The sequence below is a fragment of the Vulpes vulpes genome, chromosome 3 (genome assembly GCF_048418805.1).
Source record: "Vulpes vulpes isolate BD-2025 chromosome 3, VulVul3, whole genome shotgun sequence".
Classification (NCBI taxonomy): domain Eukaryota; kingdom Metazoa; phylum Chordata; class Mammalia; order Carnivora; family Canidae; genus Vulpes; species Vulpes vulpes.
The window spans coordinates 15,128,102-15,153,760 of record NC_132782.1 but is presented as its reverse complement, the minus strand read 5'-3'; the positions used below and the strand labels follow the sequence as shown (position 1 = coordinate 15,153,760).

General features: G+C 39.2%; 2 protein-coding genes across 19 annotated transcripts in view; one reads left to right on the top strand and one right to left on the bottom strand.

Annotated features, from left to right (window-relative positions):
• Positions 1-1,750, bottom strand: part of PPIG (peptidylprolyl isomerase G) — a 51,715-nt gene extending 49,965 nt beyond the window's left edge. For 2 of the 13 annotated variants that reach the window (XM_072751878.1, XM_072751874.1), the window contains exon 1: positions 1,224-1,313. The gene's annotated coding sequence lies outside the window, so the exon portion shown is untranslated. Of the gene's footprint in view, positions 1-1,195; positions 1,357-1,452 lie in introns of those variants that run through there. The other 11 variants (XM_072751873.1, XM_025994097.2, XM_025994093.2 and 8 more) reach the window with 11 other exon arrangements.
• FASTKD1 (FAST kinase domains 1) overlaps positions 1,724-25,659 on the top strand; it is a 50,340-nt gene continuing 26,404 nt past the window's right edge. For 2 of the 6 annotated variants that reach the window (XM_072751870.1, XM_025994089.2), the window contains exons 1-3: positions 1,724-1,830; positions 13,008-13,523; positions 15,288-15,356. In XM_072751870.1, the coding sequence (XP_072607971.1) occupies positions 13,189-13,523; positions 15,288-15,356 (404 nt within the window). In that variant the 5' untranslated portion in view covers positions 1,724-1,830; positions 13,008-13,188. Of the gene's footprint in view, positions 1,831-10,295; positions 10,676-13,007; positions 13,524-15,287; positions 15,357-25,659 lie in introns of those variants that run through there. The other 4 variants (XM_025994092.2, XM_025994088.2, XM_025994090.2 and 1 more) reach the window with 3 other exon arrangements.

Genomic DNA, 25,659 nt, shown 5'->3' with positions numbered 1-25,659 from the left:
TTATTTTTGAAGCCCAAACCTTATGATAGCCTGAAATCAAAATATTTTATGATGAAGAAACTGAGGTTCAGAAAGATGGCTGAGCCAGAAACAAATCCAAATTTCTAAACTAGGAAGCTTGCATACTTGTACACTGCTGACTGCAGGGGAAGGCAAGGTTTTTAAGGCAAAAACCTTAAAAAGCAAACACAATATCCTGCCTCCCCTCCTCCCTAAAAAGCACAGAATTCTATTACAAGACCCATTGGGATTTTAGGGCACCTATAATCCTGAATAAAGAAAACCTTAAGCGATGTAAAATGAACTCTAATGGAGCCAGAAGTAATATTTTATAGAAATAATTCTGTCTAAAACGGTTAAAGCAAAAAGGAGAAATGCTAAAACGAGTAAATTTTCGGGTATCTAAAAAAAAAAAAAAAAAAAAAAAAAAAAAACTTGATAAGTAGCCGTTCTAGATAACCGTACCTTTTCTGGATTTTACGGCCCTATTTCGAAAATGTTCACACACCTCCTCAGCTATCATCTTTACGAATATTTTACGAATATCCACCCCCCCCCCACACACACACACCCCTTCCATCTGGTTTTAGCTCCTGAAAAGTTAACGGAGCCCCAAACGCCCAGGACATTTAATTGTTCCTTGGACGTTATTTGTCACCACTACTGCGAAAGCTTGGTCCTGAACGGAAAGTACTGTTGTGGGAACAGATTACACCAATGCACAAAATGGTGCTTTTCATAACATCTCCGAAACGAACGGCAGTTCTGCCTTCCCGCAGACCCCGACTTAGCTCCTTCAAAGACTAAAGAGGAGCCAAATTCGCACGCTTCCCCCAGGGCACACGGAGCCCCGGAGCCCTCGCCCTCCTCCGGAAGAGTAATTATCTTCGCCTAAAAGGCCTGCGCTGCTCACGGCTCCTCGGAAACGTGGGGTGAACTTTGAGACAGCGCTGGGACGAAAAGGCAAGGGCCCGGATTGCAGTTTCGGTTTAAAAGGCCTGTATCACGTAACTGGGCACGACAGCCGCGGTCCGCGAGAGGAGAAGGTCGGAGGAGGAAGAGGAGGAGGAGGAGGAGGAGAGCCTGTGATCCAGGCTCCTCGCCTGCCGCTCTCCAACCCCGCACCCGCCAGGACATCAGGTCACCCCTTCTCCACCAATCCTCCCGCCTACCCCGCGTTAGCCATGAGTCTTACGATTTCGAAGCATCAAAAAGAAAATCACCCTTGCTCCCTAGAGTTCAGGCCGCCGTCGCTGCCGCCATGTTACAGCTTGTGCGGCAAAATGCGTCAGGGAGGGAGGTGTGCGCCCAAGTGCAGAGGGCGGGGGGCGGGGGCCGGGGGGGGAGGACCGTCTCCCCGGCCCGGGAGGCTCCGGCAGCGGCCGCAGCTGCAAGGCCAGCGCCACGGCCCCCCCGGGGCGGGCTTGTGCGGGCACCGAGCAGCCCGGATACCTCGAGTCGAAGACGGTTGACTCCGCCGGGCCTAACGCGGCGGCTCCGCCCCTCTCCTCGGGCTCTTCCCGCTCTCGTTCCCCGGGACGGCTGCAAAGGAGGCCACCGAAACGACTCGGGCTTCGCGCCGCCCACCTGCTCCGGCAGCCCTCTCTTCCCGGGGTCCGGTCCTTTAAAGCGCTTCAAATCTACCGCCGCCAGAAAAGGCGCTAAAGCCCCCTAACCGCCTCCCTCCCCCGCCGCCCAGCCCGGCGTGGAGCGAAAGCGTCGCGCCGGAAGTGCGCCAGCGCTCCGCCGCGGCCCGGGGTCCTCCGCTTGCGTCACCCGGGCCTCCCAGGAGGCCGAGGAGCTGGGGCCTCCCAAGTACCGAGCGCTCAGGTAGCTTAATGCTTCTTGTGGGACGTGACTGGGAACGCGGGGAGCGGTCGGAATGCCGGATTCTTTGTGGGGCGCTCCGTCTACCACACATTTATTCGTCCTCTGCCGGAGGATTGGGAAGGAAGCCCTTCCTTTAAGGAGCTTCCAGGTCAGCTTCCGGTTAACGCTATGACACAAGTTTTAAAAAACGGAAACGGGGCGGCCCGGGTGGCTCAGCGGTTAGCGCCGCCTTCGGCCCGGGGCGTGACCCGGGAGACCCGAGATCGAGTCCCGCATCGGGAGTCGGGACTCCCTCTGCCTGTGTCTCTCATGAATAAATAAATAAAATCTTAAAAAAAATAATTAATAAAAATGAAATAAAACAGAAACGAAGTGCTAGTTGAGAAAAAAGGAGAAAACTACGCGGGGCTTTGACGCTCTCTGAAAATTCTCACCGCAGCCCGGTGATTCGGGTTACTGATGCTTGTCTTACAGATAAGGAGATAGAGGCTCAGGGAGGATAACTGCCTCCCCCCCTCCCCCCGAATACATTGTTCCTAAATTACCGAAGCAAATCTGTGACTCCAAACCTAGAGAAAAATTGGACATCTATTGTTATTTAATTGTTTTAAGAGGCCAACTCTCCAGATTAGATTAAAAATAAATGCCTGTGCTGTTTGGAGGGAGGACTGGCAACAATCCTTGCGGGGACATAGGGGGAGTGCGTTTTAAAGGAACTAGCTAAGGGGGCTTTGATTTTGTTGTTGTATAGCAAGATCGGTAAGTTATGATCATTTAAAATTTTCACTCACTGAGGTTAGGTAGATTAATTATCGACAACAGTCGGGCATGTGGCACAGGTAAGACTCTCAACCAACTTTAATAGCTGTAACACTGAAAGGACAATCTCTGTCCGTGTCTCCATCCTCCCTTGTGGCATTGCCTTTATTACAGGAGAGCAGGGGCGTACCAATTCAAATGCTAATTTCACCCAGAAACCTCCTAAAAGGCACACCCGTAAATAAATGTTTAATCTAGGTAGCCCTTGACCCAGTCGACACAAAATTACCCATAACAATGTATTGCACAACCTATCTGTTCTACTTTAGATGGATATTTGTTTTGTTTTTGAGTTTTAGCTCTTATGGAATAAAGCTTCAATGAATATTCTTGTATCTGGTGTATTGGAGCACATAAATTTCACATACATGTTGGGAATATACCTGGGAATGGAATTGCTAGATCTTAGGGCATGGGTGGGATCAGTTTTAGTAGATCCTGCCAAAGAGTTTCCTGAAGTCGTTGTACAATATTCTTACTGTATATGCCTTGTTAATTCCACTATTGGTGAGAGCTCTCGTTTGCAAATAAAAGAAAGCTAGTTTGAGCTAGTTCAAGTAAAATTGGGAATGTATTGCTTCACGGAACAAAACTGTTGCATAGTGTGGTGGCTTTAAAATGTCTATAAAGGGGGATCCCTGGGTGGTGCACCAGTTTGGCGCCTGCCTTTGGCCCAGGGCGCGATCCTGGAGACCCAGGATCGAGTCTCCACGTAGGGCTCCCTGCATGGAACCTGCTTCTCCCTCTGCCTGTGTTGTGTCTCTGCCTTCCTCTTTCTCTCTGTGTCTCTCATGAATAAATAAATATAATCTTAAAAAGAAAAAAATAAAATGTCTATAAATTCCCTAATGTGACTTTCTTTTAATAGTAAAAGGCAGTAAAAATAGTAAAAGGCAGAATGACAGTGTGATTCTGAAGAGGCATTTTGATTTCTTCCTTGCTGTGTCTCTTGGATCACTCACTCAAGGGGAAATCAACTGCCATGTCAAGAAGATGCTCAAGCAGACTATGGAGAGGCCCATGTGACAAGAAACAGGCTTCTTGGCAAAAGTCAGAGAGGAACTGAGTCCTCCTGCCAACAGCCATGTGAGTGAGCCATTTGGAAGCAATCCTCTAACCTTAGTCAAGGCTTCAGATGACTATAGTCCTTGTTGATATCTGACTTCAATCATGAGAAACTGTGAGCCGAAACTGCTCAGCTAAGCTACTTCTGAAATTCTGGCCCACAGAAACTGCGGGATGATAAATGTTGTTTTAAGTTGCTAAGGCTTGGGAAGATTCATTACAATAGCAGCGGATAACTAATACAGAAAAGAATAGTTGAAATATCATAGAACTTGTCTCTTGTCTAATTTGACCTACTTGTTTTTTGGCTTCGTTCTCTAGACTGAAGAGTTACCTGACATCTTAATAAATAGTCCCTGGCAGCTCCAATTATAAAGTTCCAGAAAAGTCTTTGATTAGCCTTGTAGTGAAAGCCCCAAAATTTGTGCTCCCACTTACATAGTGAAGGGTGTTGCTGGGAAGTATCTGACATGCATACATTTTCTTAGCTGTCCCCTTGGCATCCAAGTGAGGATATGTGAATATTTCTCATCAGTAGAAAATAAGTGAAAATTATGTATATTGCATCTAGGCCAAGATGTTACAAAGCGCTATGTCTTCTCTGTGTCCATTCTTATTTTGTTAGTTGGATCCAGAGAGATTTAAGATCCTGGGAGATTAGGGATCCCTGGGTGGCGCAGCGGTTTGGCGCCTGCCTTTGGCCTGGGGCGCGATCCTGGAGACCCGGGATCGAATCCCACATCAGGCTCCCGGTGCATGGAGCCTGCTGCTCCCTCTGCCTGTGTCTCTGCCTCTCTCTCTCTCTTTCTCTATCATAAATAAATAAAAATTTAAAAAAAAGAAAAAAAAAAAGATCCTGGGAGATTATAAAAGAAGGGCAGTTTCTTGAATCTCCATTTAGATAAAGGTCTTCCCCTGAGCAGAGATATCCACATTTTGATGTGAAGTGAAATCAAATTATGTTGGTTAAACCACTGACATTTTGGCTTTATTTATCATAGCAGATAGTATTACCCATCTAACAGGCTATGAGCCTGAAGTAATAGATTTGGCCTAGCTTAGGTCATTTCAGTTTTTATAGTGTGAAGCATGGAGTCTGATACCAAAAGAAGGGAAGCTGTTGGGCTGAACTACTATTAACATTATTATTTTTTTTAAAGATTTATGTTTTTATTTTAGGAAGAAATAGAAGGGGGGAGGTAACAGATAGAGAGGAAGAGAGAGAATCCTGTGCAGACCCTACTTGGGGCTTGACCTCAGGATCCCAAGATCATGTCCTGAGCCAAAACCAAAAGTCTGTTGCTCAGCTGACTGAGCCACTCAGACCCCAATTTATTTTTTTAAAGATTTTATTTTTAAATGTCTGTATGCCCACCATGGGGCTTGTACTCACAAAGCTGAGATCATGAACCACAGTCTCTACTAATTGAGCCTGCCCCAACATTTTTAAAAGAATAAAAAATTTTGTTTCTACCTACCCAAGGAAAAACAGCAAATTGCTTGTTCTTAAAGCTTTTTTTTTTTTTTTCTTAGAGATTGTATTTATTTATTCATGAGAGGCATAGAGAGAGAGGCAGAGACATAGGCAGAGGGAGAAGCAGGCTCCATGTAGGGAGCCGGATGTGGGACTAAATCCCGGGACTCCAGGATCACGCCATGAGCTGAAGGCAGATGCTCAACCACTAAGCCACCCAGGTATCCCTGTTGTTTGTTCTTATTTTTTCTATATCACCAATAATATAAAAAATGTTAACCTTTTTAAAGACATATGCTTGTCACATATATTTTACAGTAATATAAACTATTATAAAAATTTGAAGATTCTGGGATCCCTGGGTGGCGCAGCGGTTTGGCGCCTGCCTTTGGCCCAGGGCACAATCCTGGAGACCCGGGATCGAATCCCACTTTGGGCTCCCGGTGCATGGAGCCTGCTTCTCCCTCTGCCTATGTCTCTGCATATCTCTCTCTCTCTCTCTGTGTGACTATCATAAATAAAAAAAATTAAATTAAAAAATTAATATTAAAAAAATTGAAGATTCTATCAAAGTTTAAAAATAATTTCCCCCTAATCTTTTCCAATTTTTCCCCTCGATGTTTCCAATAATATTCTTTTCTATTCCTGTACTAATATTAAAAACTTTCTCTCCCTTCCTTCAACAAAATAAGATCCCATCACACATATTATTCTTAAATTTGTTTTGTTCGCATGAAAAATATTATGAACATTTTTTTGATATTTATATACCATTCCATAGTATAATTTATTCAGCCATTCTCTTGGACATTTTAGTTGTTTCAAGTTTTGGTTAATACAAACAATACTGTAATAAACATCCTTTTACATATATCCTTATATATTGATGCCTATAAATCTGCAAGAAAGATAGCCAGAAGAGAGATTAATGCATTTCAGAATATGTACACTTTTCAATGTGACATATAGTACCAGATTAGTATTGAGCGGTTGAAGCACTTTAAGATTGTATAAAAGTGACTCTTATCCTTCATGAAGGTTGTTTTCAACCTTTTTAGTTTTTGCTAATTTAATGGGTGAAAAGAATGGTACCATCTTATTTTGTAATTTCCTGGTTACCAGTAAGGTTGCCCTTTTTTTTAATTGAATACCTTTTTAAAAATTGTAGTTAAATACATAATCTTAACTATTTTAAGTGTATTGTTCAGTAGCATTAAGCATATTTACATTGTGCAACAAATCTTAAGAATTTTTGTCTTGCAAAACTGTAGCTTTATACCCACTGAACAACTCCCCATTATCCTTTCCCCCGACCCCCTAGCAACCACTGTTCTAATTTCTGTTTCTATGAATTTGACTACTCTAGGTGGATGGAATCAAACAACATTTATTCTTTTGTGTCTGACTTATTTCATTTAGCATAGTGTCATCGAGGTTCACCTATGTTGTAGCATGTGTCAGAATTTCCTTTCTTTTTAAGCCTGAAAAAAATTGTATTATATGTATATATGACATTTTATTTATCCATTTATCTGTCAGTGGACAATTGGGTTGCTTCCACATTTTGGCTATTATAAATAATGCTGCTAGGAACATTGCTGTACAAATATTTGTTCAAGCTCCTGCTTTTAATTCTTCTGAGTATCCAGAAATAGAATTGTTAGATTACATGATAATTCTGTTTTTTTGAAGAACTACTATACTGTTTTTCCCACAGCAGCTGCACCATTTTACATTCCCACCAGTAATACACAAGGGTTCTAGTTTCTCCATATCCTTGCCAACACTCGGTATTTTCTGATTTTTTGGAAATAGCCACCCTATTGGGTGTGAGGTGGTCTCTCATTGTACTTTAATTTGCATTTCCCTAGTGATTAGTTATTTTGAACATTTTTTCATGTGCCGGTAACCGTGGAGAGTCTGTTCACGCCCTTTGCACATTGAAAAGTTTTGTCACTGATTTGTAGAGTTCTTCATATATTCTGGATATTAATTTCTTATCAGATTTATCATTTGCAAATATCTTCTCCCATTCTGTGGGTTGCCTTTTCAGTTGAGAGTGTTCTTTGATGCATGAAAGTTTTAAATTTGATGAAGTCCAAGTTACTTTGTTTTTTCTCTTCTTGCCTATGCAGTTGGTGTTATATACAACAAATACATTGTTTACTGGCAGAATTACTCCAGGAGAAAAAACATTCAAGTAAATTTGTGAGGGGAAAAAAGAATAGTCTCTGATATTGGAAAAACTGGCTTGGTGTTCATTGTTTTTTTTTTTTTTTTTTTTTTTTTGAGTGTGTGTGTGCGTGTGTGTGTGTTCATTGTTAAGACTCAATACTATTTCAGACTTATCTGACAAAGTTTAAAGCATATTGTCCTCCTGTTGGATATAAACAATCTCACAGGGGATCCCTGGGTGGCTCAGCGATTCAGTGCCTGCCTTTGGCCCAGGGCGTGATCCTGGAGTCCCAGGATTGAGTCCCATGTAGGGCTTCCAGCATGGAGCCTGCTTCTCCCTCTGCCTGTGTCTCTGCCCCTCTCTCTCTCTCTCTCTCTGTCTCTCATGAATAAATAAATAAAAGCTTAAAAAACAAAAACAAAAACAATCTCACAGAACATTGACTCAGACAAGATCCCCGTGCCACACAAAATACCAAAGATTCCCCTCTCATTAAATGAGTGAATGCTACTTCTTTACCAATTTCAGCTTTATCCCTGTGTTAATCTGCTTTCCTTGTAATTAAAATGTATTAGATGCCCAATCCTAGGATTGCCCTGCTTCCTAGCACCCAAAAATAGAGCAAACCCTTTCTTCCTTAGACGCTCCCCAAAATTACCCAACCAAAGCCCACATCCTCTAATAGGTTCTTTTTTTTTTTTTTTTTTTTTTTTTAAATTAATTAATTTATTTATTTATGATAGGCACACAGTGAGAGAGAGAGAGAGGCAGAGACACAGGCAGAGGGAGAAGCAGGCTCCATGCACCGGGAGCCCGATGTGGGATTCGATCCCGGGTCTCCAGGATCGCGCCCTGGGCCAAAGGCAGGCGCCAAACCGCTGCGCCACCCAGGGATCCCCATAATAGGTTCTTTCTAATATTCTTTTATTGACCAGCTAAAGGATTCCTTGCACTGTGCATTTTCCCTAGCTATAACAAGTAATAGTAATAAACCTCAACTGCAGGCTTCTTGTGATTTTTGGCTGAAGGGCATTGACATTTGCTAGGAGGAAATTAAGAGCCACACTTTGTTAACCACTTGTTAGGTCTTGTAAAAGATACTTCTTCATGAGTTAAATCACTAGGTAACACAATTTTATGGCTATGGACTTAAGTTATTACCTTAATTTTGTTCTCAGATATGATTTATACATAAATATATATCTTATAAATTGCCCTAGACTGCAAGTAAAGAAAAAAAAATGCAAACAGTGACTAAACAAAAAGGACTTCCTTTTCTTACATAAGCAAGATTCCAGAGGAAGGCAGGCCTCTGGTATGTGTTTCTTAGGTCAGTCTCCTTACATTACACAAACTGGTAAGAAGGAGATAAACAGGCACAACAGTGAAGAAACTGTCCTGACACTATCACTTAGGTAGGTCCTACTGTTGCTGGAGCTGGTCTGGCACTCATAGCTCAGCATTGGTATTCTGTTGAACAATTGCACAGAACACAAACATGAGACAAGGCCAAGACAAGACCATTGCATAATCATACAGAATTGAGACCAAAACAAGAACATTGTTCAAATCACAAAAAAATGATCAAACAGGTACCTATTCTGGCTATTATGAGTGACTACTTCCTCTTTATTAAACACAGCTTTAGCCTCACTTTACTTCTCCTGCCCTATAAATAAAGTTTATTAAGATACTCAATAGTGGAATTTTCAAGAGAAAAGCCCCTTAAACCTCCCCCAAATAACTTAACACAGGACTGAATACCATAATAAGTTCTTTCTAGCACTTTCTTAATTTGACACTCCTTAGAGTGTGTTCTTCATTACAATTGGTCAGTAATCCCAATTTTAACTATAGGTCTTTGACTGAAGAATAGTGACACAGTGCCTAGTTTCATCCCTATGCTTTTTCTGATGTTTGTTCTGAAACTATTCTGTGCATTAAGGCCAACCTCAGTCTTCAAGGTAATCAGTTGACATGGTTCCAAACAATCTAAATCAGTGCTAGTCAAATTGTGCTCTCCCATTAGTGATTGACTATAGTGTTGGGGGTGAAGTAGGGGAAGTGACTGCTGTTGGTTAGCTGATTTCTTTTTGGACTTATAAAAATATTCTAGGGGCACCTGGGTGGCTCAGTGGTTGAGTGTCTACCTTTGGCTCAGGGCATGATCCTGGGGTTCTGGGATTGAGTCCCACAAGAGGCTCCTTGCATGGAGCCTGCTTTTCCCTCTGCCTATGTCTCTGTATTCTCTAATGAATAAATAAATGAAATCTTTAAAAAAGTTCTAAAATGAGGGATCCCTAGGTGGCGCAGAGGTTTAGCACCTGCCTTTGGCCCAGGGCGCCATCCTGGAGACCCGGGATCGACGGTGCATGGAGCCTGCTTCTCCCTCTGCCTGTGTCTCTGCCTCTCTCTCTGTGTGTGTGTGACTATCATAAATAAATAAAAATAAAATTAAAAAAAATAAATGAAATGAATTGTGGTGATGCTCCAGAACTCTAAACTAGGAAAAGCATTGAATTGTACAATGTGAATGGGTAAATGATGCTGTGTGTAAATTATTTCTCAATAAATAAAGCTGTTAAAAAAAAAAAAAAAAGTATGGTTCCAAAGACTGGCCTCACCATGACACAAGGGCAGAAACTGAGAGTAAGACTTTACTTTTATAGCCAGTTGATGGTCATTTCATATATGCTGAATAGCACAAGAAACAAAAATCCACAGGTGTTTTTTCCATGTTTACCTTTTCAAATTTCATTTTCTAGGTGTCCATGTTTTATTATATACTATTAAAAAATCAGTTTTCCATGGACTGGGAGAAAAGCCTCAGATGATTGGGAAACAATGACCTAAAGGACTTATAACTGCAGCAGTTTAAAATGGGTCGTCCCGAAGTCTCTCAAAGTTGAACTACAATGCCCAGAATGCCCCGCGAATGCGTAAGCGACGTCCATTCCGTTGGCCTCGCCGCTACGTCCTCTGGGGCGTGTAGTACGTGCCTTAAGCTGAGCACGCTGTGCAGTCCAGGCATTTTTTTTTTTTAAAACCTGCTTTGGGGACTGGATCATCATCGCAGAGGTGATGTCTCTGGAGGAAAGGCTGCAAGCTATGAGCTGGGGGGGGGGGGGGGGGGGGACCAGAAAGCCATCTTAACCAGCCTTCCCCGGCATCCTCCAGAAGAGCTGGAGGTCGTTGAGGGGAGAGTGTCACCTGCAAGCCAGGGCCGAGAAGGGGCGGCAGGTCGTCTTCCGCCCAGCACGTTTCCGGCCCCGAGGTGCAGGGTTTGGCGGAGAACGGAGGCCGCCTCCCGGGTATTGGATTTTCCCGGGTGCTGGGGGCGGGCCGGGCTGAGCCCGCGGTGAGCGGGACGAGGGCGGCCACTTTGGTTCGTCTAGGGCGGCCGCGCGCCCAGCGTGGGGGATGCTCGTGGTTCACACCGGGTGCCGCTGTGCACCCAGCACTCCGGCCCAAGGGCCCTCCTTTGGTCAAGTGACTTCCCAAAGCCGTTTGTCTGGGACGTAGCTGGAGACCTAACACCTTGGTCTCCCAGCCCGTGAGCGGCTCCTGTTTTCTATCGTAGACAGAAGAACCTTGAGGTTACCCTCGCTGCGGACAGGGTTTGTGTGTGTGAGACCCAGGTCGGCCGAGGTCAGGACGCCGTCTGCACTGTGCTGATTGCCACAAAGTACCAATACTGCCTCGTTTTGCTTTTCTTTCCTTGTAAACAGCTCAGCATAACCATAGAGTCTGAGGCAATCTTTTAGTGTTGGTTTTGCTGATGTAAGGAGGTGTTCAAGTTGAAAGAATAGAAATAACTGAGTGCTTGTCTCAGTTCACAAGTACTAAAGTAGTTTTTTTTAGACTTTTTAAATAAAGATTTTATTTATTTATTCGTGAGAGACAGAGAGAGAGACAGAGGCAGAGACACAGGCAGAGGGAGAAGCAGGCTCCATGCAGGGAGCTCGACGTGGGACTCGATCCCGGGACTCCAGGATCACGCCCTGGGCTGAAGGCGGCGCTAAACTGCTGAGCCACCCGGGCTGCCCTTTTTCAGTCCTTTTTGAAAATAGCATTTCTTATCTGTAAAATGCAAATAGCAGTATCTGCCTGATAGGTTAGTTGAGAGAATTTAATGAGATGATCTATTTTAAAAGTCCTTTGTGAAGTGTCGCAGACATGTTAGGTATTGTGATTTTAGTCGCAGCTTTTCTGTTGTTTCTCAATTAGAAATATAAACATTTATAATATAGTGTTTTTTTAAAAAAGATTATTTATATTTATTCATGAGAGACACACAGAGAGAGAGAGGCAGAGACACAGGCAGAGGGAGAAGCAGGCTCCATGCAGAGAGCCCGACGTGGGACTCGACCCCGAGTCTCCAGGGTCACGCCCTGGGCTGAAGGCAGCGCTAAACCGCTGGGCCACCCGGGCTGCCCTATAATATAGTTTTAAAATAAATTCTCCTTTTTCATAATTATCTTTGGTTCTTAAATTGCTTCACAATGTCTTGATACATTTCTTGATTTCTTTATATTTCCTGATTGGTGCTTTAATCGTCCTGCTTATTGGTTTAAACTGACCAAAGGTCAGTAGTGACCAAATAATTTGAGTTCTTTTAGAGTACCAGAAGAAAGAAGAAATTATCCCGAAAGTAGATATACCAGAAACTACCTTTCTGAAAACAAATTTTTTAAAAAAATATTTTATTTATTTGAGAGAGAGTATGCACACAAATGGAAGGAGGAGCAGAGTGGGAGAGAGAGGGAGAGGGAAAAGAATCTCCAGCAGACTGGGTGAGCCCCATGCTGGACTGGATCCCACCATCCTGAGGAAAAAAAAAACTATGGCTCTGAATTATGACTGTTTCTTGTAAAAATGTTAAGATGATATATTTATTTATTGCAAACAGTTTGACTCTTTTGTTTAAAATGATGGTTCTGAGTTTAGGAATTTTTTTTTCCCTTCTGCTTTTATGGTCGAATTTGAATATATGTATTTGTATATATGTAAAATTTAACAAACATTTTTTATTTTATTTTATTATTTATTTATTTATTTTTACATTTTTTATTTTTTTAAAGATTTTATTTATTTATTCATGAAAGACACACACACAGAAAGGCAGAGACATAGGCAGAGAGAGAAGCAGGCTCCATGTAGGGAGCCCAATGTGGGACTCAATCCCGGAACTCCAGGATCACGCTCTGAGCCAAAGGCAGACGTTCAACCACTGAGCCACCCAGGCGTCCCTAACAAACATTTTTTAATGGAGTGCAGAAAGAAGTCCCTTTTCCTGGACACTTAGTTTTGGCCCAAGTTCTGCTGTTTGCTTCAGACTAAGAACAAGGTCTGAAGTTAATGCAGAAAAAAACTTGTTACTTTAATTTGAAACAAAATTTTTTTAAAGATTTTATTTATCTATTCATGAGAGACAGAGACAGAGGCAAAGGCACAGGTAGAGGGAGAAGCAGACTCCACGCAAGGAGCCTGATGTGGGACTCGATCCTGGGACCCTGGGACCACGCCCTGGGCTGAAGGCAGGTGCCAAACTACTGAGCCACCCAGGCTGCCCTAATTTGAATTTTGAATCTGATTTGGTATTAATAATATTAGCATAACCATGTTAAACCAATCTTTTTACAGAAGCTGCATGTTGGAATGGGATTTGGAGTTACCATAATGGAAGCAAAATACGTGAAGGAAAGAGTTACCTGTTTTTCAGCATATTGCATCTGACTACTAGTTGCAAATGGTTTTCTTTATCTAAGAAAATTTGTGATGTAAATGAAAAATTACCTTTCTTTTAGACTCATTACTTGTAAATATGCTTCGCCTAAGAGCCATTTATACATGCTCCTGGAGAGTGTTTCAATTTCGAACCTGCAGTTGTAAACCACTAATTAGCCAGATGATTAAGTGTACAGATGAAGAGCAAGCATTTGAGCTTATTAAGAAAAACAAAGCCACATTTTCAGAAAAGCAAGTGGAATGTGCATTTAATATACTTTGGCAGTTTCAACAGCAAAGGACCAGCTTTTTAAAAAATGTTGACTGTATCAGAGACTATCCCCACTTTCTTACTCTTCATAATTTAGCTACAAGTCAAATAGAATTCATGGATGATGATACCCTGGTGAATGTGTTGTACTTCATACAGCAGTAAGTAATATACTTTTAGATTTTATAGACATTTTTGTAGTTTATTTTTATATTTTAATTTTCTAAAAATCTCTTTAAAACGGAAAACTCTTTCTGTAAACAGTATTCCTGATCATTTAATACTTTTAAGATGGTTAGAGGATAGTCTTTATGGTAACAATGTATATGTATATCAAATGTCCTGTTGTGCAACCTGAATATATACAATTTTGGTTAATCATAATTCAGTAGAGCTGGGAAAACATTAAAAAAGAAAAGATAAAAAAAAAAAAAAAGAAAAGATATTTTTCATGGTTTGCAAGGGAATCCAGCCTTCAGAATAACTGGATTGTTTAAATAAAGTATTTAGCAGACATATAAGAGAAAAGTAACACACAGAAGTTGTAATCTATTTCTTAGTCTCATTCATGGAAAAATAGCAGTTTTCTCACATGATTATCCAACTCATATATCGGTATAGATTTACTTCCTCAGTGTTCATGTTAACTTGGAAAATGATGAATAAGACAAAATTAAACAAGTCTTTTTTGCAGTACTCTTCACAGCCCTTATATGTTAATGTATATAATGGATAGCTAAGCAAGCAGTTTCCAAATTTATTTAACCACAAAACATTGGGTTAAACACCTCACAAGACTCATGTCTGTTTAGGCAGATGGAGAAATGCTATTTGGTGAGGATTTGTCTAAAAACTATATTTCTATGTTTCCCTCCTGAGTAATATTTTAATACTGAAAGGATTTTAAGAGTAAAATATAATTTTGTTTTCAAGTTTTAAAAGCAGCATGTAGTTCAATTTTGCTTCATGACTCAACCTGAAAGTCTTTGATTTTTAGGCGACTACTAGAGTCTTAACATTATAAAGATACTAAGATTGGTTAAAAGAGATTTTTATACCTACAAAATACAGTCTATGTGGTTTAGTTATATAGAAAGTATTCATTGTTAATGAAGATATACTAGAAGTGGGACTCTTATATGCTCTGGTGGTACAGAATGTATCAAAAACTATAAAAATACCCTTAGATCTAAAAAAGGTTGCTTCTAAGATTTATCCAAAGAAAATAATCAGATACATATAAAGGTTATTGTACATTGATATTCAGCTCAACGTTATTTATAATGCTGAAAAACTAAAATTCTAAAAGTAGGCGAGTGTTTAGGTGATATTATATTCACATAATGGGATAATATACAATGTTTAAAAATTGTTATGAACAATGTATAGTGTCATGGGCAAATGTCCACAATATAATGTTAACTTACTGAAAAGGGTAGGATATAGGCATGTAAAAGAAATATGTGTATTTCATATGTGTGTAGAAAAGATAACTTGAATGATATGCTCCAAATTAATGATGGTGGCAATTTATGAGTACAGACCTGTAAATCATTTTTAGTATCCTATTTAAGTTTTTCTGTATTTTACAAACTCTCTCCTATAAAAATATTTTTGTAATCAGAGCAAAGTAACCTACGTTATGTGTACTTTTAGCATAACATGTATCATTGAACGTTTTCATTGTTCAGTGGAAGGCATTGAACAGATAAAAGAATGAGAGAGACATGGAATAAAATGTTGATGTTTTTATATTGTATCAAGAAAACAAAATACTGAAATGGGAATAGACCAGAGATAAGGTCTGTGTAAGAGTACAATAATTTGAGGTTCACTTTTGCAGTATAACTCTTACTTGCATAATTGTTTTTAGTAATTTAAAAGCATTCATGTATGACAGATTATTTTCTCTTGGTTTTCTTGAGGTGTGCTCCTGAGGCCCATGACCTTCTGGTTGAAGCACTAGTTATAGAATCATGGAGAAGACTAGAAAGGCAAGTACTCTGGGTTCATCATTTAAGAGCACAGTTATCTTATTCAAAGTTAGCTCAGTGAAATCTTATAGAGAAAGAATGGGGAGCTGCTGCCTACCTAATTAAGCTTCACTGAAAAAAAATGTAAACTCATTTGGGTTGAGGGTTTTTTGATTGTGTAAAGGAAAATAATGAGGAATTTATATTTTCCCTAAGAGAGAAAGAAAACTCTAATATTTGCTCTTTAAATTAACAGTGGGAACAGTGTGCTTTTCCACATATATAATTAATTAAAATATAACTAAGGTGCAGTAACAGCTATTTGGCTTTTTTTTTTTTTTTTTGAAAACATTTTATTTATTCATGAGAGACACACACACAGAGAGAGAGAGAGAGAGAGGCAGAGACATAGGCAGAGGGAGAAGAAGCAGGCTCCTCACAGGGAGCCTGATGTGGGACTCCATCCCTGGACCTGGTATCACGCCCTGACCCAAAGGCAGATGCTCAACCACTGAGCCACCCAGGCATCCCTATTTGGCTCTTTGAATCTTCTTTTCTGGAGGATTGTACTTCAGAAAGAAAAGATTCAAGGTGCTTGGCTGACTTAATTGGTGGAGCATGAGATTCTTGATCTTGGAGTTACGAGTTTGAGCCTATATTGGGGGTAAAGTTCACTTAACAAATTAAAAAAAGAAAGAAAAAGATTCTCTGAATGTTAGGGGAGAAAAGAAGACACCAGTTTATTAGAAAGGAAAACTTTTTAACATTGTTTAGCAGTGTTTGTAAGTATTTGTTCATCACTTTTTTATGGAGAGGCAATGAATATAATCATATGTGACTTAGAAGTTTTCAGGTATGCTGCTGTGAACAGGATTAATTCACTTCTCTTTCCTGTACACAACTGTATTTGCAGTGTGTTGGCATAGTCAGTAATCATCTAGAAAAATGTAAAATTTGTTCAGCGTGTTCTTATAAGAAGTCTATTCTATACAAAACTATATTATTCATACTATATAAGAATATGAGAAACTCCACTTATATAAAAGGGGAGATAACAACAGACCTTATTTTGGAAAATCTTTAGCTATTTCTGAAAATTTCGAACTTTTTAACATAGATCCCTATGTTAAAAAGGCTATCCCAGCATAGCCTACATCCGTTATTAATGGGGTAAAACAAATGTTAGTGAAGAAAGGGAAAATCAAAGTGGGAAAAAGAAAGGAACATTTGAAAACCACAGAACAGAAAGGCGGTTCAAGATGGAAACATAGGAAGACCCTACTCATTCTACCAAGGACACACCAAATATACAGCTACCTATAAAACAACTGTCTCTGAAAAAAGACCTGAGGACTAGCTGAAAAACAACTCCACAAGAAATCATGGCAAGGCCACCTGGAGATAGGTGGGAGAGGCAGAGACATGCTCTTGAGATCCGCATTCCTGACTCAGTGACCCACAAAGGGAGGGATCTAACAAATATAAAGCCTATCCCTGAGGAGTGAGGAGTTTGAGCCCCACATCAGGAACCCCAGCTCTTGGGATCTGTACCAGAGAAATGAGCTCATAAATGTGTGGCTTTGGAAACTACTGGAGATGGGATGGCTGGGTGGCTCAGAGATTGAGTGTCTGTCTTTGGCTCAGGGCGTGACCCTGGAGTCCCAGGATCGAGTCTGCCTTGGGCTCTCTGCATGGAGCCTGCTTCTCCCTCTGCCTGTGTCTCTGCCTCTCTTTCTCTGTGTGTCTCTCATGAATAAATAAATAAAATCTTTAAAACAAACAAACAAAACTACTGGGGCTTGCATCAAGGAGACCCAAGTGTTGTAGGAACCTGGGACTCTGCTCCTAAAATGTTCACATGCAGACTTACTTGTCCTGGGACCCAGCACAAAAGTAGCAGTTTGGAAGTGCCTAAGCCATATGTGAAGGGAATTTACAGGGTAAGCTTAAAGTGCCTGCCAGAGGGACAGGGTCCATTGGAACTTTCTTGTTGCCAGAGGCACTGGTGGGCACCATTTTTGTACTCTTCTACCTTGCTCGCACCAGCACTGGCAGGTACCATTTTAGCAGTTTCCTACCTTGTAAAAGTTGTTTACCCTGCTTTTGTGCACTTCTGTGGCTCTGCCCCACCAAACCATTGGGCCAGCTTGCCCTGACCCAGTATCCCCCACAGCCCCACACTGCTAAAGCTAGTAGGCAGCTTTGCCTCGGCCTGGTGCTCCTCCTTGGCCCTGCCAAATCTGGCATATATGGCAGTCCACAGAGGGAACGCCCTTTGAACACCTGCCTCTGGTGTCCAAGGAGTTTTGTGTTTCTGAGACCCATGGGACTGGACCAATCAGAGACTTCTTGACAGGCAGATATGCCCAAAGCACCACACAGGTAGCCGACTGAAGTAAGTACCCTGGTCTTCCTGTGATTCCTTCAAGATTGAAAAGATAGCTATGTTGCCTAATGTATAAGAACAGACATTGAAAGTCAAAGAAAAGTGAGAAAACAAAGGGCTATATTTTAAATGAGAGAAGATAAAACCCCTGAAAAAACCATAATGAAACAGAGATCTCAGGAGAAGAATGGATGGACATAAAACTTCAACAAAGAGATGGAAAACATAAGAAAGTACAAACAGAAGACTTGGAACTGAAGAATATAATAACTGAACTGAAAGACACACTGCAGAGGTTCAGCAGCAGACTAGGTGAACCAGAAGAACTAGTGACTGGAACCAGGGTAAAGTGGAACTCACTCAAACAGTGCAGCAAGAAAAAAAAAAAAAAAAAAAAGTAAAGATACTGTATGAGGGCTATGGGACTACATTAAGTGGAACAGTGTTCTCATAATAGATGTTCCAGAAGGAGAAGAGAGAGAAAAAGGAACAGAACACTTATTTGAATAAATAATATCTAAAAATTGCACTAACCTGGGGAAGGAAACAGATATTTACATCTAGGAATCCCAGAGAGTTCCAAATAAGATGAACCCAGAAATTTATATCAAGACACATTATAATTAAAACATCAAAAGTTAAAAAGAGAGTCTTAAAAGCAGCAAGAGGAAAAACAACTTTTTATGTACAAGGTAACCCCCTAAGACTCTTACCAGATTTTTCAATGTAAACTTTGCAGGCCAGAAGGGAGTGGCATGACATATTCAAAGTGCCAAAAGCAAAACACTTCCAACCAAGAATACCCTACCTGAGAAGATTATCGTTCAGAATTGAAGGAGAGGAAGTTTTCTAGACAAGCAAAAACTGAACAAGTTTACCACTACTAGAGTTAAAAGATACATGAAAGGTACTTCTTTAAGCTGAAAAGAAGGCCAATTGGTAACAAGAAAACATATAAAGTAAAAATCTCTCTGTTAAAGGTAAATATAAAGAGTAGTGGACTGTGAACACAAAAGTAGTAAAATTAAGTATAACGATAACAGTTAAGGGATATACTAAATAAAAAGATAAAAAATGTGACATCAAAAACAAAATGTGGTAAGGGAAGTAAAAATGTAGAGTTTTAGAATGTATTCAGACTTAAATTCCTATCAACTTAAAATAGACTGGTATATCTATATATAGGCTGATATATGTAAGCCAAATGGAAATCACAAAGCAAAAACATATGGTAGATATACAAAGGATCGTGAAACTGGAATCCTAACACCAAAGAAAGGCATTAAATCATAAGGGAAGAGAGCAAAAGGGAAAATAAGCAGAGAAGAACAACTAAACAGCTAGGAAACAGTTAAAATGACCATGAGTACATACCCATCTATAATTATTTTAAATATAAATGGACTAATGCCAACTTCTGACTCTTGTGGCCTCAGTATGCTTGTTTTTGGTATCTGGAGGCTGCACAGCAGGGTGGTGGCTCAGATGGAGAGCCAATGACCACTGTAGTGAGTACCAGTTTGGGGAGAACAAGTCTCAAGAAATTTTAGAATATTGAAACCCTATCAAGCATCTTTTCAGACTGCAATGGTATGAGAGTATAAATTAATCACAAAAAGTTGGAAAAATTACAAATATGTGGAGAGTTAACAACATACCACCAGACAACCAATGGGCCAATTAAGAAATTGAAGGAAAAGTAAAAAAATCAAGTTTTCCTTAGATAAATGAAAATATAGCTTTCCAAAATCTGTGGGATGCAGCAAAAGCAGTTTTAACAGGGAAGTTCATAGTGATACAGATCTACTTCAAGAAATAAGTAAAATCAAAAAAAAAAAAAAAGGAAAAAAAAGAAATAAGTAAAATCTGAAATAAATAATCTAACTTTATTTCTAAAGGAACTAGAAAGCAAAGAGCAAATGGAAGCCCAAAGTTAGTAGAAAGAAGGCAATAACAAAGGTCAGAGAAAAAGTAAATGACAAAGAGACTAGAGAGGGTCACCTGGGTAGATCAGTTGGTTAAGTGTCCAATTCTTGATTTTAGCTCAGGTTGTGATTTGAGGGTGGTGAATTTGAGCCCCTAAGTTGGGCTCTGTTCTCAACATGGAATCTGCTTGAGATTCTTTCCCTCTCTCTCCTCTTCTGCCCCTCCTCCCCACCTGTACTTTCTCTCTTTCTCAAATTAAAAAAAGAAAATGAGACTAAGGAGACAATAGAAAAGATCAATGAGGTGTGCCTTGTTGGTTCAGTTGGTTAAGCATCTGCCTTCGGGTCAAATCATCTTGGGGTTCAAGCCCCGCATTGGGCTCCCTACTCAGTAGGGACTGTTTCTCCCTCTCCTCCTGTTCCTCCCTGCCTGTTTGTGCTTTCTGTCTCAAATAAATAAAATATTAAAAAAAGAAAAGATCAATGAAATTAAGCTGGTTCTTTGAAAAAAAAAATAAACAAAATTGATAAACTTTTAGCTATTTACTAAGAAAGAGATCTTGAATAAATGAAATCAGAGGGGCACCCAGGTGGCTCAGTGGTTGAGTGTCTGTCTTTGGCTCAGCCCAAGATTCCATGGTCTTGGGACTGAGTTCTACACAGGCTCCCCATAGGGAGCCTACTTCTCCCTCTGGCTATATCTGCCTCTTTCTGTGTCTCTCATGAATAAATAAATAAAATCTTTTTAAAAAATGAAATCAGAAATGAATGAGGGAACATTATACCTGATAACAAAATGATACAAAAGCTAATAAGATCTTGGCTGTGATGGACAATTATATACCAACAAATTGGACAACTTAGAAGAAATGGATAAATTCCTAAAAATAGACAGTCTTCCAAGCCTGATCATGAAAAAATAGAAGGTCTCAATAGACCAATTACTAGCAAGGAGATTGAATCAGTAATTTAAAAAACTCCCAACAAACAAAAGTCCAGGAACAGATAGCAGCTTTCAGTGGTGAATTTTATTAAAGTCTTCTTTGAAGACTTAATACCTATTTTTCTCAAACTCTCCCAAAAAATGGAAGAGGAGGGAACACTTCCAAACTCATTTTAAAGGCTAGCATTAGTCTGAAACCAAAAGTAGACAAGGACACCATAGAAAAAGAAAATTACAAGTCAGTATATCTGATGAACATAGATATAAAAATCCTTAAAAAATTAGCAAGCCAAATTCAATAATACATTAAAAAGATCATATACCATTGTCAATGGGATTTATTCCTAAGATGCAAGGATGGTTCAACATCCACTAATCAATGTGATACAGCACGTTAACAAAATTGAGGATAAAAATTATATCATAATTTTAATAGATGCAGAAAAAACATTTGATGCAATTCAACATCCATTTATTTTATTTTATTTTATTTTTAATTTTTTTTTTTTATTTATTTATGATAGTCACAGAGAGAGAGAGAGAGGCAGAGACACAGGCAGAGGGAGAAGCAGGCTCCATGCACCGGGAGCCCAATGTGGGATTCGATCCCGGGTCTCCAGGATCGCGCCCTGGGCCAAAGGCAGGCGCCAAACTGCTGCGCCACCCAGGGATCCCTCAACATCCATTTATGATAAAAAAAAAAAACTGTCAACAAAGTAAGTATAGAGAGAATGTCCCTCATCATAATAAAGTCCATAAATGACATACCCACAGCTAAGATCGTATTCAGTGGTGGAAAGTTGAACATTTTTCCTCAAGGTGATGAGTAAGACAAAGATGCCCACTCTTACCACTTTTTTTCAGTATAGTGTTAAAGTTCTATGCAGCACCTGGGTGCCTCAGTCAGTTAAGTGTCTATGTTTGGCTTAGGTCTATGATCGTAGTGTCCTGGGATTGAGCCCTGAATTGGGGAGGCTGCTTCTCCCTCTCCCTTGATTGCTATCTAGTCTTGTGAACTCATGTGTATATGCTTTCTCTCTCTTTCTCCCTCCCTTCTCAATTTCTCTCAAATAAATGAATAAATAAAATCTTAAAAAAAAGACAGTCCTAGCCAGAGCAATTAGGCAAAGAAGAAATAAAAGACATCCAAAATGAAAAGGAAGAAGTAAAGAAGTAAAACTCACCATTTGCAGATGACATGATTTTTATATATAGAAAACCCTAAAGACTCCACCAAAAACCTGTGAGAACTAATAAACTAATTCAGTGAAATTACAGGATACAAAGTCAATATATTAAAAATCTATTGTGCTTTTATACACTAAGAATAAACAATTAGAAGGAATAGGACAATCCCATAGTAAGAGGACAGTTCCATTTATAATTGCTTTGAAAAGAATTAAATATCTAGGAATAAATTTAAACAATGAAGTGAAAGACCTGTACACTGAAAACTAAGACATTGGTGAAAGAAATCAAAGAGGACACAAACAAATTGAAAAATATTTATGGCCATGGATTGGAAGAATTTATATTATTAAAATGTCCATATTACCCAAAGCAACCTATAGATTCAGTGCAACTCTATCAAAATTCCAGTGGGGTTTTTCACAGAAATAGAACAATCCTAATACTTGTATGGCACCACAAAAAGTCTCTAATAGCCAAAACAGTCTCAAGAACAGAGAAAGCATCAATCTCCCTAATTTCAAAGCATATTAGAAGGCTATAGTAATTAGAACAGTATGTTATTGCATTAAAAACAAACACAGAGGGACGCCTGAGTGGCTCAGCAGTTGAGTGTCTGCCTTTGGCTCAGGAGATGATCCCAGAGTCCCAGGATTGAGTCCCACATCGGGCTCCCTGCATGGAGCCTGCTTCTCCCTCTGCCTGTGTCTCTGCTTCTCTCTCTGTATCTCTCATGAATAAATAAATAAAATCTTAAAAAAAATTTCTTAAAAAACAAAACAAACAAAACAAAACAAAACACAGATCAATGGAGCAGCATAGAAAGCCCAGAAATAAACTTGTAAACATATGGTCAATTATGACAAAGGTGGCAAGAATATACAATGAGGAAAGAACAGTCTCTTCAGTAAATAGTACTGGGAAAACTGAATTAGCCACATGCAAAAGAATGAAACTGGACCATTATCTTACACCATGCACAAAAGTAAACTCTACTCAAGTGGACTAAACCACTTGAACATAAGACCAGAAGGCATAAAACTCCTAAAAGAAAACATAGGCAGTAAACTTGAAATTACTTGTAGTGATATTTTCTTTGGATCTGACTCCAAGGGCAGTCAATGGCAACAAAAACAAAGTAAACCAAGGAGACTACATTAAACTAAAAACATTTTGAACAGTGAAGAAAATCATCACCAAAATAAAAGCAACCTACGAATAGGAGATGTTTGCAAATCATGTATCTGAATAGAGGTTAATAATCCAAAATATATAGAGAACACCTACAGCTAAATAACAACAATAACAATCTGATTAAAATATGAGTAGGGGACTTGAATAAATATTTTTCCAAATAAGACATACAGATGGCCAATGGGACATGAAAACATGCTCAACATCACTAATAATCAGAAATACAAATCAAAACCACTATGAGTTATCATCTCACTACTGTCAGAAGGGCAATTATCAAAAGGACAAGAAGTAGCAAGTGTTGGTGAGGATTTGGGGAAAAGGGAATCCTCTTGCACTGTTAGTGGGAATGTAAATTAGTACACTGTTATGGAAAACATGGAGCTTCCATAATAATTAAAAATAGAACCACCATATGATCCAATAAGTCCACTTCTGCGTGTTTATCTAGAGAAAATAATAATACCAATCAAAGGATATATGCACCTTTATGTTCATTGCAGCATTATTTACAATATTTAAGACATGGAAACAGCCAAAGTATCCACTGATGGATGAATGGATAAAGAAGATGTGGGAGAAATATATATATATGAATATTAGCCCCCCAAAAGAATGAAATCTTGCTATTTGTAAACACATGGATAGACCTTGTAAATTAGGCCAAGTGAAATGAATCAGACAAAGACAAATACATGATATCATTTATATATGGGACTCTAAAAACAAATGAGCAAACAACAAAACATAAATGTAGAGAATAGATTGGTGGTTGCCAGAGGGGAGGGGAATTGGAGGATAGGCCAAATGGGAGAACGTGGGCAGGAGATATGAACTTCCAGTCACAAAATAAATTTAAGTTGGGGTTGTAATATACAGCATCATGACCATAGTCGATATTATGTTACGTATTATGTAATTTTATATGGTGACAGGAGGAAACTAGACTTACTGGGGTAATCATTTCACAGTCTATATAAATATCAATTCATCATTTTGCATGCCTGAAACTAATGTAATGTTATATGCCAATTATACTTTGATAAAAAATAAAATAAAAACCATGGAACACAAAGAGAACAAAGTCATGGAGGTTAAATAACTTGATACTAAATAATGAATGGGTGAACCAAGAAGTCAAATAAGAAATCAAAAATCACATGTAAACAAATGAAAATTTAAAAAAAAGCAAGTTGCCAAAATCTTTGAGATGCAGCAAAAGTGATTCTAAGAGGGAAGTTTATAGTAATACAAGGCTACATCAAGAAATAAGAAAAAATCTCAGATAAACAACCTAACCTTACACCTGAAGGAGCTCTAAAAAGAACAAACAAAACGCAAATGGAACAAAAGGAAGGAAATAAGATTAGAGTAGAAATAAATGATATAGAAACTAAAAGTATGCAATAGAACATACCGATGAAACCAGGAGCTGGGTCTTTGAAAAGATCAACAAAATTGATAAACCTCTACTCAGACTTATCAGAGAGAGAGGGAGGGAACCTAGATAAACAAAATTACTAATGAAAGAGAAGAAATAACCAGTAGCACAGGGGCCTCCTTAGTGGCTCAGTCTCTTAAATGTTCTACTCTTGATTTCGGCTCAGGTCATAATCTGAGGTTCTGGGATTGAGCCCTGCATCAGACTCCACACTTAGTAGGGAGTCTCTTTAGGATTCTTTCTCTCCTTCTCCCCTGCCCTGCTCATGCTCTCTCTAAAATAAATAAAATCTTTAAAAGAACAACCAACACCACAGAAATAGAAACAATTTTAACGAGATTATGAAAACCTACATGCCAACCAATTAGACAACTTAGAAGACGTGGATAAATTCTTAGAAACATATACCCTACCAAAACTAAAGCAGGAGGGAATAGAAAATTTGAACAGACTGATTACCAGAAATGAAACAATCAGTAATCAAAAAATTCCTAAAAATCAGAGTCCAGGACCAAATGGCTTCATAGGTGGATTCTACCAAACATTTATTTATTTATTTATTACCAAACATTTAAAGAAGAATTAATACCTATTTTTCTCAAACTCTTCCAAAAAAATAGAAGAGGAAGGAAAACTTCCAAATTCATTCTCTTAGGCCAATATCACTTTGATACCAAATCAGATAAAGACCCCACAGAAAAAGAACCACAGGCCAATATCTCTCATGTGTATAGATGCGGAAATTCTCAGTGAAATATTAGCAAACCAAATTCAACAATACATTAAAAAAATCATATATCACGATCAAGTGGAATTTATTCTTGGGATGCAAGGGTGATTTAATATTCACAAAATAATCAGTGTGATACATCGCATCAATAAAAGAAAGGATATCACTATAAAAAATAAGTAAATAAAAGGAAGGATAAAAGCCAAATAATCATTTCATTAAACGCAGAAAAAGCATTTGACAAAGTACAACATCCAGTCATGATAAAAACCCTCTGCAAATTAGGCCTAGAGGGAACATAGTCCAACATAACAAAGACCTTATATCAAAATCCCGCAGTCAACATCATACTTAGTGGTGAAAAACAGACCTTTGCCCTTAGGGTCATGAATAAGACAATACTACTTTTACTCAACATAGTACTAGAAGTTTGAGACACAGCAAGTAGACAACATAAAGAAATAAAAGTACTAGAAGTTTGAGACACAGCAATTAGAAACATAAAGATGTAAGGATG